Source organism: Macrobrachium rosenbergii, chromosome 46, assembly GCF_040412425.1.
Source record: "Macrobrachium rosenbergii isolate ZJJX-2024 chromosome 46, ASM4041242v1, whole genome shotgun sequence".
NCBI lineage: Eukaryota > Metazoa > Arthropoda > Malacostraca > Decapoda > Palaemonidae > Macrobrachium > Macrobrachium rosenbergii.
In genome coordinates this window covers 19,846,831-19,863,171 of record NC_089786.1, presented here as the reverse complement: position 1 = coordinate 19,863,171, position 16,341 = coordinate 19,846,831, and the positions used below count along the sequence as shown (strand labels likewise).

General features: G+C 36.4%; 2 protein-coding genes across 5 annotated transcripts in view; one reads left to right on the top strand and one right to left on the bottom strand.

Moving 5' to 3' along the window:
• The window catches only part of eIF2D (eukaryotic translation initiation factor 2D), a 192,550-nt gene extending 187,171 nt beyond the window's left edge, over nucleotides 1-5,379 (top strand). For all 3 annotated transcript variants that reach the window (XM_067089626.1, XM_067089625.1, XM_067089628.1), the window contains exon 13: nucleotides 5,145-5,379. In XM_067089626.1, coding sequence (XP_066945727.1) covers nucleotides 5,145-5,209 — 65 coding nt within the window. In that variant the 3' untranslated portion in view covers nucleotides 5,210-5,379. The remainder of the gene's footprint in view (nucleotides 1-5,144) is intronic.
• Nucleotides 5,380-5,447: 68 nt separating this feature from the next.
• LOC136830265 (CDK5 regulatory subunit-associated protein 3) overlaps nucleotides 5,448-16,341 on the bottom strand; it is a 119,933-nt gene continuing 109,039 nt past the window's right edge. For both annotated transcript variants that reach the window (XM_067089630.1, XM_067089629.1), the window contains exons 9-11: nucleotides 11,564-11,695; nucleotides 11,167-11,372; nucleotides 5,448-5,795 (exon numbers count right to left, since the gene is read on the bottom strand). In XM_067089630.1, coding sequence (XP_066945731.1) covers nucleotides 5,546-5,795; nucleotides 11,167-11,372; nucleotides 11,564-11,695 — 588 coding nt within the window. In that variant the 3' untranslated portion in view covers nucleotides 5,448-5,545. The remainder of the gene's footprint in view (nucleotides 5,796-11,166; nucleotides 11,373-11,563; nucleotides 11,696-16,341) is intronic.

The window sequence follows — 16,341 nt, the reverse complement described above, 5'->3', positions numbered from 1 at the left end:
GTCTTTTACACTGCAAAGGTCAGCTCCAGCAAGGTTTCCTGTTACCTGGTCCCTGAATAAGGTTCTTGGGCTCAATACAACTACAACTCTGCTCCAAAAGGCAGTCTTCTTGACTGCTTTGGCATCAGGAGCTTGGGTTAGCATACTGGGCTGTCTTAAACAAGGATAACTTTTCAACACTCATACACTTAGTTGTCATTCACCTGTTGTCTCCTGACCTATCATTCCTGTGAGGATCTTTTTAAAGGGAAAATCCCCATTTCTGTTAAAGGAAATCAGTATATCATATAAAATATTATGCCCGGTTGTAGCACTTATGGTTTGCCTAGAAATCACAGCAAACATCCTAGATGGTCCTAATTTTCCTACACCCTAGTACAAACAAACCACTCTCTGCTCATGGGCTAAGAATTATTTTAGTGGCGCCCATTGACAAGGCTGACCCTAACTCCTTTCCTTAGTTGCATGGTATCCAAAAGGTGAGTACTGTACTGTGCATCGTTAACTTTCTTTGGAAATGTTTCCTTCAAAAAAGTCTTTGAGTATATGGAGTGGTTATTAGAGGCAGTATTCCAGAACTGGTGAAAGCGCAATAATCCTGCAGCCTGACCTGATATAATTAGGTAAGTCATTGGAGGCCCACAAGGGATAATACATTTATAGGTTTGTGTATTTCCTGTTCTTTATTGTCAGACCCTAATGGGTATCTGGAATAAAGGAAACAATTGATAACCTGTGACTTTACCTTGACTCAAAAATTCCTGGAACTCTATTCCCATGAGAGTGCTGGTCATGCTGAGATATTGCTGGAGAAGGTACAACAATCCCACAGCCAGACCCAACATAATTAGGTAAGTCACCTTGGAACCACAAAGAGTAGTACTGATATTGGTTCATGTGTTGTTACCTGCTCTTTATTTCCAAACCCTATGAGTATCCTGAATAAAGAAAATGGTTAATAACCTGTGACTCTATTTCTGACCAAAAATATATCTGGGTTGTCGGGATTTATTTTTTATGAGCTAGCCATTTTGTCACCTGTCAGTCTCTTTTGTAAGCTCCTTTGAGGATGAACAGCGGCTACACTTTAAAAAAACAGGTTTTGATGTAGGAAAACCTATTTTTGGTAGCTGCTATGAGTCCTCAAACCCACTGACTCTCCATGAAGAAAAGGTATGGCATTGGGATGAACATTTATTTTGCACAGACCTGGCCTGTAATGAGGAAGATGCGCTGGTATATGCTGTTTTCACATCTGTGCGAATGGGATGTAGAGCAGAGGCAGTTGCTGTAGGATAGGAGATAGAGCCCTCTTGTTCCGAGTCCTTTATATTCTATCACTGTGCCTACAAGCACTATTTTGTCCAAGACCAACTAAAGAGAATTCTTTGTAATTGGTTGGTCTGTCTTAGGGAGCCCTGGGGGGACCATGAGAGTGTAACTCCTTTGGAGACTCACAGCAGCTTCCAAAATTAGATTTTACCTACATCAAAACTTGTTTTTGGTTTTTGAAATACTGTACGTTTCTGCCTTTTCTCACATGCATGTATTTGCTACTAACCCTTTAACGTCGACAAAAGTTGTCTGTCGGGTGCCAAGTGGACGTAAAATACGTCGACTACAAAAAGTTTTTTTAAATATTCACGGAAAAATACTTATAGGCCTTGTTTGCGAAAAATTTTAAATCACGCACCTTGATGGATGCTGGGAGTTCATGGATCACGCTGTTGTTTTGTTTACAAGCGTGACCCAGCTGTGCATGCGCGAATTCTTTCTTATCCCAAAAGAAAGCATCAGCTAACTCTGCTGAAAATCTCAGAAATTCTTTAGTCACTTTGTCGTAATTTTTACACTGTTTTATATTAGCCGTTACATAAAGTTTTATATATGAAAATGTGTGCAATTTCATGTAGAATACAAAAAAAAATAACTCATGGTTGTAGCTTTTATCAATTTTGACATATTTTCATATAAATCACGATAAGTGCCAAAATTTCAACCTTCGGTCAACTTTGAATCTACTGAAATGGTTGAAAAACGCAATTGTAAGCTAAAAATCTTACATTCTAGTAATATTCAATCATTTACCTTCATTTTGCAACAAACGAGAAGTCTCTAGCACAATATTTCGATTTATGGTGAAATTTTGAAAAAAACTTTTTCCTTATGTCCGCGCACGCTAACTCTGCTGAAAATCTCAGAAATTCTTTAGTCACTTTGTCGTAATTTTTGCACCATTTTATATTAGCCGTTACATAATGTTTTATATATGAAAATGTGCAAAATTTCATGTAGAATACAACGAAAAATAACACATGGTTGTAGCTTTTATCAATTTTGACATATTTTCATATATATCATGATAAGTGCCAAAATTTCAACCTTCGGTCAACTTTGACTCGACTGAAATGGTCGAAAAATGCAATTGTAAGCTAAAACTCTTCCATTCTAGTAATATTCAATCATTTACCTTCATTTTGCAACAAACAAGAAGTCTCTAGCACAATATTTCGATTTATGGTGAATTTTTGAAAAAACTTTTTCCTTACCTCCACGCATGCTAACTCTGCTGAAAATCTCAGAATTTCTTTAGTCACCTTGTCGTAATTTTTGCACTGTTTTATATTAGCTGTTACATAAAGTTTTATATATGAAAATGTGTGCAATTTCATGTAGAATACAACAAAAAATAACTCATGGTTGTAGCTTTTATCAGTTTTGAAATATTTTCATATAAATCTTGATAAGTGCTGAAATTTCAACCTTCGGTCAACTTTGACTCGACCAAAATAGTCGGAAAATGCAATTGTAAGCTAAAACTCTTACATTCTAGTAATATTCAATCATTTACTTTCATTTTGCAACAAACGGGAAGTCTCTAGCACAATATTTCGATTTATGGTGAATTTTTGAAAAAACTTTTTGTTACGTCCGCGCGTTATAAATTCATGCATCATTTTGTGATAATATTTTCTCTGTGTTGCTTTGATTGTTTTACAATTTGTTATATACCAAAATCATCGCAATTTAGTGTACAATACAACAACAAAAAAAGTTCGATTTGTGTACAATTATATATGAAATTTTTTTTCGCATTGTCATATATTCCAATATTTATATATGATAATGATATTTTTTTTCTTTTCTGATGGTTGCATACTAAACTTCAGGCAATCAGAAAAAAAGGAGCCAAAAATGAACTCAATCTTAAAAACTAAGCGCGCTGTGATTTTTTGAAAAAAACTTTCTTTCCGCTTCGGCGCTAACTCCCAAACCCCGCCGGCATACAGCAGACACTTGTAAATAGAGGCTCGGTGTTTAAGGGTTAACCCAGAAAACTATAAACATCATCAGGCTCTGACTTCGAGTATTCGTCTATTATTTTGTTGACATTGATATACATGAGTGGGGAGGCTGGTGTGAGGTAAAATCAGCATAGATCTACATACAAGATTGCATTTCCCCTTCTCTGTTACTAAATACAGCAAAGTTTAACATAATTGATAGGTATACGTTATTCCAAATAAGGGAGCTAAAAAAAAATATTGTTGTAGACACATTTAGAGCTGTGTTTTTCTATGGTGTGCTGGTTTTACCTCAAATGGGGTTACAAAAATGAAGGTTAGATAATAAGTGATAAGGAAAAGTTCAACCTAAATGAAAATATTAAAGCACCTTTCCATGATTATGAACTTATGAAAGGGTTAGATTTATTATCTAATGTTAAAATTGTTTGTATTAAAAGTACTGACTTTGTCAACTAAACAACAGTGAAAAAAAGTCTGTATTAAAAGTACTGACGTTGTCAACTAAACAACAGTGAAAAAAAGTCTAGGCCTAGTCTTGTAGGAAGATTAAAGACAATGGGATAGCTGTTATTTCTCTCTCTCTCTCTCCCTCCCTCCCTTTGTTTGTTATTCTCTCTCTCTCTCTCTCTCTCTCTCTCTCTCTCTCTCTCTCTCTCTCTCTCTCTCTCTCTCTCTCTCTCTTTGCATTCATTTGTTTCTCTCTCTCATCTCCCTCAAAAGCATTCATTTGTTATTCTTTCTTGTCTCTTTTCTTTAACATTTTTCTCTTATCTTCTGTCTGCCAGCAGCACATCCCACAGTATTGCCATGACCATATGTCAGTGGATTTAATGTTTTGGGGACAGATGAGTTGAAACGGAGTATAGTTAACAAAAGTAATAACATAAAGTTCCTAAACGATATCTGCCATTATAGAAGGGAGTGCAAGTGAAAAAAAATTAATAAAAATGAAATTACATGTAACACAAGGTGATCCTGAACTGTTCCAGAAGTGTGAAAATCTTTTGGAGCTGTTCACTGTAGGAGACCAAAGGGACTGAAGCACATGTCCCATCCTACTTTAGCAGATTGCTCTCTGGGATTTGCACATAGTACACAAATAGGCTGTTAAAATAATGGGTTTACAGTATTATGAAACAAACCATTATCATGGGTTTGTTTTGAAACAAGCCATTATTTCATGTTAATGAAAACTTTATACTTTATGGGAATTGAGTGCCGCCTTTGTCACTTTGAAGTATCTTGATTTCTGTTCTGTCGAAACCATGCGTCAGTTTTGTTTTTACATTGTAAAAGTTAACAAATATAACTTGAAGGAAACATGTCATAACATATCTCAGAATTCTGGGGCAAAGGAATTAAAAACTATATATGTATGTTAGGTATTGGCCGTTGTAGCATTTGCACAAGAAATTGAGTGATATATTGATACAGTACTGTATAGTATCTGCAGTTTCTCAGTAGCTTTTATACCAAAAGTATGAGAGCTACCTAGGACCTACAAATATACATCAGTATATCACTGTGGATTTCTTTACTCCTGTTAAAACAATTCTGTCAGTTTACAAAATCAAGGCAACAGTATTGGACTGATGACTTAAGTTGAAATTTACAGGAAAGTAGTTTGGTTGGTTGGTGTACCACAAATTTAATAGTACATGCAAATGTTGGTTAGTTGATTTAGAATGGGGGAAGGGCTTATTTCCAAGCTCTTCATAGCATTTGAATAAAAGTATAATCATAATATTTGAAACAGTATCCCTTGACTGAATGTAAAACACAACTTCGATTGAATTTTCAGTTTCCATCATTTAACACTTTTATCCTTACTTTCAGAAACGTACAAGATTCCAAGAAAGTACATTCGAGGTCTAGAACTGGCACAAAAAAAGAAGAAATAAGTATGATTTTTTTGTAAGTCAAGGTTGATATTTATACTGTCTTTGGTATTGACTTCCTGTGCTAAATAGAATGCCATCAGATATTTAGTTATATCCAGAAATCTTTTCTGCTGTATAATGCAGGAAGTTTTGTAAAAAGTTCTGGAGTAAAAATAAACATTCATGCGAAATATACCATCTCATTTGTTATACAGTATCCCCAAAATTATGTGGACTTTATTGGCAAAAACACAAGGCATTAGCAATGTAATTAATTTATTTCAAAGTATTTTGCAACAATTTTTGAAAAATAGAAGACATTCATCATATACCTATCAAGTGACATACTTTGGATTTTTAAACATTTTTGGAAAGATTAACCCCCATCAAGTTAACAGGCCTGCCTTTATATCGTTTTGAAATGTGTTCTTCTATGTTTTCTTGTAATTCCTTGGTGCGGTCAACAAATACAGATAACTTTGACATGAGGAGTTTTTGCTCTTCGGCAACACCACTCTTGCGTTCTGCAATGGCTTTCTGAGTCTCCGCTAATTTGTCAACCAAGATAAGTTTTGAGCGCAGTGAGTCAGCTACACGATCCACATACCTGAAGAAAAAGACTAATTACTGTATTATGTATGGACAACTTGAAGTGACTGAAGTAGTTCATAATATACAATGAAGTAGTAGTTCATAATATAAAGTGAAGATAAAAAGATATGAAAACTTATCATCTGAGTAACTAACTTGTATTAAGGTCATACTAAAACAATGAACACATATTTTAGGTAGACAGCAAAAATAAGTTGAAAACCATCCTTACATTTAACCAAATTAAAAAATCACTATCAACTGTGTTTTCTACCTTAGTTTTTCCCTTTATAGGGTTAAACAGCTGTCGAGTTCTTTGTTCTTTTCAGTCTTTATCCATTTCTACCAGAATTTTCCTATGGTTCAAGTCCTCATTGATACCCTTTCCTTGTTGATTACCTGTGGCCTTCCCTCTGGTCAAGCAATTGGTATGTCACTAACAATTTTCTTTCTTCTCATCCCAAATAATTTTCATCTATTTTCCATCTCCTCAAAACCTCTCCTCTGCTACTTTATTACTTGTTATACAATCTTCACTGCACATTCCAATATAATCAGTATTCTGTTACACATTTTCAGAATCTCCTAAATGTTCTTTGCAAGTGGCCAAATCTCCCCTGTTTACAGCTGCACAGGTCTAACTCACTAGCTCATCGTCATTAGTGTTTTTATGTCGGCTTTTCCTTTTATGGGATTAAACATTGTGAGTTCTCTTCACTTCCTTTTGGCCTGTACTCTTTCTGCCTGAACTCCTATAAGGTCAGGTTCTTCACCTATCTCCTTTTTCCAGAATTTCTTGAGCCTTACAACAGGCCCTCACCTACTACTTCCATATGTTCTGCTTTTCTGACAAAATGTTCCTTATCACTTCCTATTGGTATCCAAATCATCTTGGTATATATTCCAGCCTCTGGGCCCAACATCTCTCTGCCAAATCCTCATTCACAATGTTCATCTCGCTATCCTCTGATCATGAACTTAACATTCTATGGTTACACCTTTTCATAATCATAATTTTCCTTGTCGGTACTCAAATTTCAGCCACATGGAATAGTACAGGTCTTGTGTACCTATCATAAACCTTTGCTCTCTTTAATGTGAGCCAGATCACTACTGAAGGAGATCTTGAGAATGGTTTGGGAAATTCTACATGGAACTTACATGCAAAAAAGGTTGTAGGGGCAAGACCATCTAGGGGAGGCTTCAAAGGTAGTGCTAAGAATTTTCTATTCTCCTGATACAAAACATCTTAGGTGACAGCCTTAAACACTTTGGGGTTAAGGAGACAAAGATGGGACACTGTCAAAAACAGCTACTGTACTAATAGTTGAGCAGGGCTACTTTATAAGATATGTACACAACTGTTTCCATTACTTTACAACTAAGTTGTAAATGAATAAGACATTCCTCCCATTGGCCCCAGAAGTAGGTCTATCAAGGAGAGGTTAAAACTCTGACGCCTCATCAAGAAATGCTGCCCCTTGAGGTTAATATTTATAACTACATTATCATCATCATGTCTCTTATATGTGTCTACATATGCACATGCATATACATACATATCTACATATGCATGCATAAACATTACATATATATAAATAGTCTACATATATATACATACATACAGTATATATATACATATATAAATACATCACACATACACACATATTACTCTTGCAGTTGAGTTGCCTTGTTAAGAACGAAATACCAACTTCAAAGGTACATCCCCTCACAATTAGGCCAAAGCATCTTACCAATTAGAGGAGTCTTCACTTCCATGGTCCAAGAACTTGAAACTTGCATGTTGAACAGAGGAAGATGAAAAACTGGTATTGTATCTAAGTCCTCAGCAGCTTCAAAAACTGGAAATAGATGCAGTAGCATTCCGAGAACCAGAATTAAAGGATCCACTTCTGAGACTGCCTCTGTTGTTTTAGATTAAGCTAGCAGCATGCCAGCACAGTGCCTAAGTTGGTGGTTCCTAAGAGCTCGCTCAACAAAGCTGCAAGTACACTACACTGTTCGTGTTAGGTGCAGAGCTATTTAACACTTAACAGTTTCCTAGCTTTCTCTTTTGACTGATCATCCATTTTCCCAAAAACTTGCATGACATCACCAAGGAACCATGACAACAGCCAGAACCATCTGCACAACACCTAAAGAGGCAATTGCTAGAAGCGAGAGCCGTACTATCACCAGGCTACCTCACTCTTGATAAATAAGTGGTGGAAGAGGAGGAGCTGCTATTACAAATAGGAACGACTGTCACAAAGTGATGAACATGAGGCAGTAGAAAGGAAAACTGTATAAAAGGGGGAAGGTTATTGTTTGCTCAGAGGACAATACAGGGTGAGTAAATGATAACGGGAGAATTGATGCATGGCTCAGAAACTACTGATGTCAAGGTGCTACAGTCAATCCCCGGTATTTGCAGGGGATAGGGACCGCAACCACCCGCAAATTGGTAAAATCCGCAAATACTTGACATCCCCCTCTAAAAATTATTATAACTTTCTATTTTAATAGTTCAAACACCAAAGACCCCCTGTAAAAATATTTATGACTGCCTATTTTAATAGTTCAAATCCCAAAACACTTTAATATCAATTCAAAGTCATCTTACAATATTACCCTTGAAAATACAATATATGACTTACAGCTAAGTGTGAAAATATTTAATATGCATTTGATATTTTGCTGTGTTTATATTATTACTAATAATATTTGACAATTAGTAAAATTTTTTTTATTGTAATGTATTTATTCACATAAATACATGCAAAACAGTAACTAGTGGATATTTCTTGATGAAAAATCCGTGAACTACCAAATTTTCCGCAAATTGGTGAAGCCATGAATCCTGAACTGCGAATAGGCAGGAGTTGACTGAATGTCTGTGAAAATGATGTTTTTATGATAAAATAAAGTTTTATATATACTTACCCAGTAATTACTTAGCTAAGAGTTTCTACTAAAACAGCAGCTTAAATTTTGAAATTTGTGGTAGTGATTATTTTGTTTTGTGCAGGTAACAAGACCCTGGCCACTTTACACTTAAGGAAATAGGTGCAAGGATAGTGATATGAAACCATCATAATCCACAATTATTCTCAATATGAATGTCATAAATGTTTCATAACACTGAGTGAACTTTCCAAAATCAGTGTACAATCAAAATAAAATATAAACACCAACTTCTTATGACACAACACAAATGAAAAGCCTGAAACTCTCAAAAACAAAGTGCTAATGTGCAACAAACCAACAATAAAAATATAAAGAACCTCATATCAAAACACCACAAAAAACTGATGAACATTCATAAACATTTCAAAGTCAGCATTTCTATTTGTGGTTGGATGTAAAATGAGATCTCTCCATTCTTCTCTGTCCTCCTATCAGGTCTAGTCTTCATCTATCCCTTTCTCCATGATGTCCTGGGTCTTTACATGATTTTTATTTTATCCTGCTTTTATATCTACTGCTTTTCTGACCAACTTTTCCTCATCCCTACCTATCACATATTCCACACTATCTCAAACCCTGAGAAAATTTTTTTCCAACTTTTTGGTACCACATTTCTCTACCAGTTCCTCAATTATAGTATGATCATCTTACCTTGCTCTAGCCATGAATCTTAACATTCTAAACTGCAACTTCTCAAATTCTCCATATTCCTAAATAGTGCCCATATTCCTGCTGCACAGAGTACTACAGGCCTTATGTACCTATCAGAAGTCTTTGCTATCTCTACAAATGGGACATTTTACTGACCAGTAGTCCAGCCATTTCTCCATTTCATCCAGGCTGCAGCTACTGTTTCATTAGTCTCTAAACTCCTGCTTCACAGTCCAGCATGTCCCTAAGGTATTAGAAATGATCATCTTTCCTAAGACCAGCCCATGGATCAATACAGAGTTCTCCACTGCCCTCTTTTCCCAATTTGCTCTTGTAATGCAGTTTGGACATCAAAAATCTCATTACTCCATGTACAGAAGATTTTTAATCCTGAGCACCTTGTGACAACATTTGTTAAACTCAGCACACAGCAGAAAGTTGACCCCTACACCTTTCGTACAATAACCACATGGCCACTTTCCTGGTTGTACTTTTTCCTTTGCTTCCTTTCCAGTCAAAATATGCTTTGTTTTGCTTGCATTTGTTTTCAGTTCCCTTCTTTCCTTTCAATTCTTCCATTTTTTAAACATTTTACCATCAGATTATGCAGTTAGCACTAGGTATCTGCACAGAGTAGCTATCAGGAGCCACCTTTTCAGCTCTCTTTTGTAGCATCTTCCATTGCTTGATAAACAAGGGGTATGCTGATCCTTGATAGACACAAATATTTATTTAAAATTTTTCTAATACACCAGCCACTGTCTTTACTGTATATCTTATTGTAGAGTAACATCACTAGCCTTCATAATGCTCGTTTGACAGTACTCCATCAAATGCCTTTTCCAGAGCCACAAATAAACAGCATAATCTCTTCCTCTTTGTAATACTGTATATTTTCCCCATAGTTGCCTCATTATAAAGACTGCTCATGCTGTTGATCTCTCTGGCATAAGGCCAAACTGATAATTACTGAGTTTGACAATTTATCTTAGCCTTTCCTCTAGCATATTTTCCAATAACCTGGATACTTAAAAAAGTAAAACTTTATGCAGGCTAAAAACTTATCAAAAATACAAAAGAAAATAAGCATAATCTTGAATAGTTGTTGTTCTCACACCCTTGACATACAGAGTGACTACAACATAAAACACTGTGAAGGATATATTAAAGTTTCACAACCAAAGCAGTGATAGAGATACTTGAGTTGTCAGCTGAAGAAGAAGAGAGGAGTCTGACAGGTGAGCGAGCAGGATTCCCCCTCTCAAACACACACCCCTTGTTACAAGCTTCAATGGCAGAACCAAATGGTGCCAAAAGGCACTCCCAAGACAAATATGCTTGTATTCTATCACAATAAATACATGACATGATTTGGTTAAATGATCAGCAAAAGTACAAATATAATATTCTTTTGTCGTATCTTGGTCATGTAGAGGTAATAGGAGAGTAATTTATACTAGGGTAAAAAGGGGCATTGCAAGTATTTTGAGAGCACAGCAGAAGATGCCTACAGAATGTGGAGTTGGTGGCATGGCTGACATGTAAAATAAGAATGCCATATGAGTGGCACAATTTGTCAGAAAGGTTGAAGTGCTACTAATGAGACCTCTATTAAAATATATAAAATGAATATAATGCTTTGACGGGTCTTTGTTGCACAGTTCATCTTTCATTTTGAGGTTTGAGGATGAATGCTGACACATGCAGCTTTTTGTTATTCTAGTGAATCCCATAAAATGAGTTATTGGTAGTGAAAATTCAATACAAACCTTGGTGATGAACTGATCAAAAATAAATGCTGTAACTTTGTAGTGGATATCTTGGCAATAACTGATTGTATAATGGATAACATTTCATCTGTTTTTTCTACTGTCTGATCTTGTACACTTGCAGGTGCTGATGCAAACTGATTCATTGATAATATAGATCCTTCAGTTTGTAATTCTAACCTTCTTTGCTTCAGAAATCCCTCGACCTGTAATATAAAGTTCAAACAATTGCAAATTATATTCACCTGCTGGTATGAACATTTCTAAATATTTTACTTGAAAGTCACAAACCTAATTCTCTCATACATATCCATTCAAAATTAGAAGATAGTACTGTAATGTAGAAATATCAAGAAACAGAAAAATATAACCATTAGGGGTTACTACAGTTTATAACCTCATATAATTCATCAATGAATTGCTGGCGAGTTTTAGGGTTCAGCAGAAGAGTCATGGCATCAGTGTCTCTGGCAATTCCTCCTCCTACTCCTGACTCTTCAACTACAATCTCATCTGTCGCAATGTCACCCTGGAAACATAAGAAAGACATGAAAAATGAGAATACAGTTTAAAATCATAATTAGCAATTTTTTATTGGCAGTTATACTATGAGTAGTTGCTAGGTACTGCATCAAGTTGATAGCTTGATGAGATCATTATGTGCTACCATTTTACATGGAAAATACCTCCACATAATTTAATAAAGCTTCAATTTTATGTATATTTGTTATCAGTAGAGAAAACTTATAAATTTTCCAATTTGTCTTGAAACTCCCAAAACTAAAGTTTAACTTTACTGTTACAAACTTTCTCTGATGTTTAACATAACCTGTATCAGTAATTTTTAGGTTCTGATGGCAAACTGCAAATATACAAATTTTCAAAATAAAATTTATTATTTTGATACTTGCCTACTGTTAAAATTAGTTTATAACTCCACGCCTATAAGCAAGTCAGCATTCAAACAAAAGATCAAATGGCTCTCCCAGATGACTGTCTAGTACACCTGTTCTCCACCAGGTTTGTTTCAAATGTTTTAACTCGTCAGAATTCTCCTTGACAGGCCACTAAGTTGTGGGGAGGCTGGGTGGGGTCTACTTTAACAATCGGTAAGTATCCATATAATAAATTTTATTATGAAAATTTATATTACTGTATTTGGGATGAATCTTACCTACTATTAAAGTTAGCTGATTACCACATTGAGAAAAGGATGGTGGGTAGTGCAGCTAGACAAAATCCACTCAGCCAATTGAGCTAAAGGTTTCTTGCATGAAACCCGAAACATTCTTACCTGATCTGTAATCCTTTCTGGATCTTACTACCACCAGAAGTTGGATTCCGTTCAGGGAGCAAGACTCTCATACGTGTTCAGCGAAGAGCAGCCTCGCAGAGAAAACCACTTCAATTCAGTCAGAATGAAACAGAAGCAGTGTGAGGAGATCCCTGTGCCTGGGTCCAAAAGTGTACCTTCATGACAGAAAAGTACACTCCTATACAGTAAACCCCCCGTTTTCGCGTTCTCATGGTTCGCGGACTCACGCATTCGCGGGTTTCTCTGTGGAACATATCTAGCCATCATTCACGGAAAATTCGCCCATTCGCTGCATTTTCCACTGAGAAATATTCACTAATTACTTATTTTCATATAATTTTCATGAATAAATGCACTTTTTGTGATAAAACTATTAAAATACTCAGGTATAAGCATTTTTTCATGGTTTTTCTTGGTTTAAGCTATCAAAATGGGCAGTTCTAAGTGTTTTTAAGCATTCACGGCTTTGACATATTTGCGGGGGTGTGTGGGACGCATCCCCCGCGAATACAGGGGGTTCACTGTACAATATATGTACAGTACAAGTACCTTCATGGTCCCCAAAATCTTAAAACCTGAGATTTAAAACAAAGCGCCTATAGGATTGCTCTTTCTTCGGTTCAGGAAAAGGCTACCTGTTACTTCTAGCGGACTATGGGTTTTACTGTTTTCAAACACAATTCTGCATACTCATACTTAAGGTAGTGAGCAGGCAAAACCAAACTGCACTTCAATCCCATCCTCAAGCAAAAAATTGTCATAACACTAAATGCAGTTGCAACAGCTTTCACATTATGAATGCTTACCTTCAGCTTTCACATTATGAATGTTTATCTTCAATAAAGGTAACAAGTATGGAGCTAGTTCCCATGCACTAGCCTAATGAAATACATCACAGAGAACCTCATGTTCTTTGACATAGACATTCTAGGTTTCTAAAGGCACTAAACAAAAGTTTAATTTTGCCTCTTCCAGCCTTAACCTTTGACAAAGACATTCTGGGTTTTCTAAAACCACAAAACAACAAGTTAACTTTGCCTCCTCCAGGCTTAACCATTGACAAAGACAGCTAGGTTTTCTTAAACCACAAAACAAAAGGTTAACTTTGCCTCTTCCAGGCTTAACCTTTGACAAAGATGTCTAGGTTTTCTAAAACCACAGAACAAAAGGTTAACTTTACCCCTCTAGGCTTAACCTTTGACAAAGATGTTCTAGGTTTCTAAATTCACATAACAAAAGGATAACTGACTCTTCCAGGCTTAACCTATCTAATCAAGTTTTAATTGCCCAAACAGGAAAGAGAGAAGTGTTTCCTCTTCTTCCCCACCAAAAAGGTTAAACTGGAATTCTTACAGTTCTCTGAAAAACTTAGCCTTAACAGCATTCTCAGCTCTAAGGCAAAAAGATAAAATAGCATTCCTTTTACAACAGCCTTATAGAGAGTGCTTGCAATAAATTTACTCTTTTAACTGCCAATAGTGCTAAATGAAAGTATGTTTCATAATAAATAATTCAATGGAACTCATTCCAGAGGCTCAAAAGAATCTACTGAAAAAATTTAGACCTGCATCTAAATTCCAGAGAGAGAGTGATACTGAGTTGAAGGACTTCAATCTCAACTGATCTCAACACTTTAAGCTGATCATCACCCAGATCTAATAGCACATGACGCAATACCAAGGAAAGGCAACAGCAAGGAAAGTAGGGAACAATAACCTTGAATGTAGAGAGTGAAAAAGTCTTACTATATCTAAGAAAGCAGAGAAACTTTGAAGGTTCCAGGTGCTGAAAAATCCTCTAGAATGGCACCCAGAGCAATACAAAACTGCTGCTTCTGAAACAAGGACATGGCTGTCTTCCACCTGATTAAGAGTAGAACCCATGATACCTTTGAAAATCCCCTTATTGGGAGGAGACAGTCAAGCATCTCCAGGCAGTTAAATGTGAGATGCAGAAGTTAGTGGAAGTGCATGGAATTCTGTAGTTTGTATCAACTTCCCCTTAATAGAAGAATAAGAGACATCTACTGTGAGAGCTAGAAAGTTTGGAAATATTTGCACTGAGGCTACCAGGGCTCTGCAGGAATCACTAAGCAATTCTTGAACTTGAAATTTCCTCAATAAGATAGAGGGGGAAGGCCTATGTGTTTGAATCAGGCCAAACTTAAAAAAAACACATCCACTTCTCAAGCCTGAGAGGCCTCAAAGGAGTAGTAATCGACTGGTTGTTCCAGTTCATCTGCATGCTAAGTCTAGATTTGAGCTCACCTCTAACCCCACAGCAACTATCAAATTTGCAGATGTAATGGCCACTCTGTAGGTAGTTTTGTTCTTTATAAATTCCCAATCGCCAAAAACACTGTCCTTCTGCAGAATGAATTATCAAACCAATATCATGTTGTTCAATTCACTTAAAGAAGCAAACTTTCCACTATGAATTACAGTAGTTTCTGACCAGGGATAAACTTGCTAGGCATCTTCGATGGTCTTTCCACTGCCCTGCCATCTTAAAACAAAACCTGGACGTAGGTTTAAGAATAAAATGGTCAACTCTTGGTCACAGAGTCCCTCCTACAAAACCTGGCAACAATGATGGTCCTGGATTAGTGCTACCCCGCTTTTTCACGCTTCACTTTTCCGCGGGAATTTTCACCAATTTTTTCTATGGACTGTATCTCTAAAATTATCGCTAATACAGATTTTCATGATACAAATGATTTACAGTGTACTTACACTGTACTATTGTACCTGTTAAGCTCATTTTGGGGTGGGCCCCAGAATGAGCATAACAGGTTTAAGATTTCTCTCTCTCTCTCTTTCTTTTTAAGGGTAATGTAAGATGTATTTGAAATTATATTACTGTAGTGTTTTTGGATAATAGAGCATACTGTATATCTAAAATCATAGAGGTCCGTGGCGAGGGTTCAATCCCTGTAGCCGACCGATCAGAGAAGGCGGACACTTTGCTATCCGTGTAGACACCCCGGGATTACGTATGTAATCAACGGATAGGTTTGCTGAAAGCAAATGGGTGTTACAGACTAATACACACATAAACAAAGCCACTCCAACATCTTCTAAAAAAACATAACAGACACCTCACATGCCTCGAACTCTTGACCTAACCGCCAAGTTCTCCTCGCTGCTGGGAGAAAGGGAGCTGGGGATTTGGTACAATACATGTATACATTCGTTACCAGGGTCTAAGCGGTGTCAGGCAGGGCAGCCGATCGAGGCTACGGCCTACCCCACCGCCAAATCAAAGTCCTTCAAAAGAAGGCATCGTGCTTACCCCATATAAAAATGGGAAAAAAAGCACGTTAAAACGAAGAAGAAGACTGTATATCTAAAATATTGGCTAATTCCAAAATATTGGAATGCTACCATTAATTTTCAAATTTAAGCTGTCGATAAATGAAATGTAATAGGTATGTAGTTACTTTGTAAGTATATATAAAACTTTATTTTATTATAAAAATGTCATTTTTGTGATAAAAATGATTTACAGCATACTTATACTGTTAAGCTCATTCAGGGGGTGGGCCCCAGAATAAGCGTAACAGGTTTACGATTCTCTCTCTCTCTCTCTCTCTCTTTTAAGTAACGTAAGTTGTATTTGAAATATTACTGTAAAGCAGGGGTTTCCAACCTGGGGTGCATGTACCCCCAGTGGTACATTTGTAATCTTCAGGGTGTACATTGGATTTTAGTAAGCAAAGCTTTTACTTCAGTTATACAGAGTAGGGTGAATATCATTTGTTTTTCACTGTTATGGAACTTCCAGCGGCTGTAATCTGTACCCATACCTGGCCTGAAAAGATGCTGTCTACACAAACATTTTTCACATTAAAATTATATCAC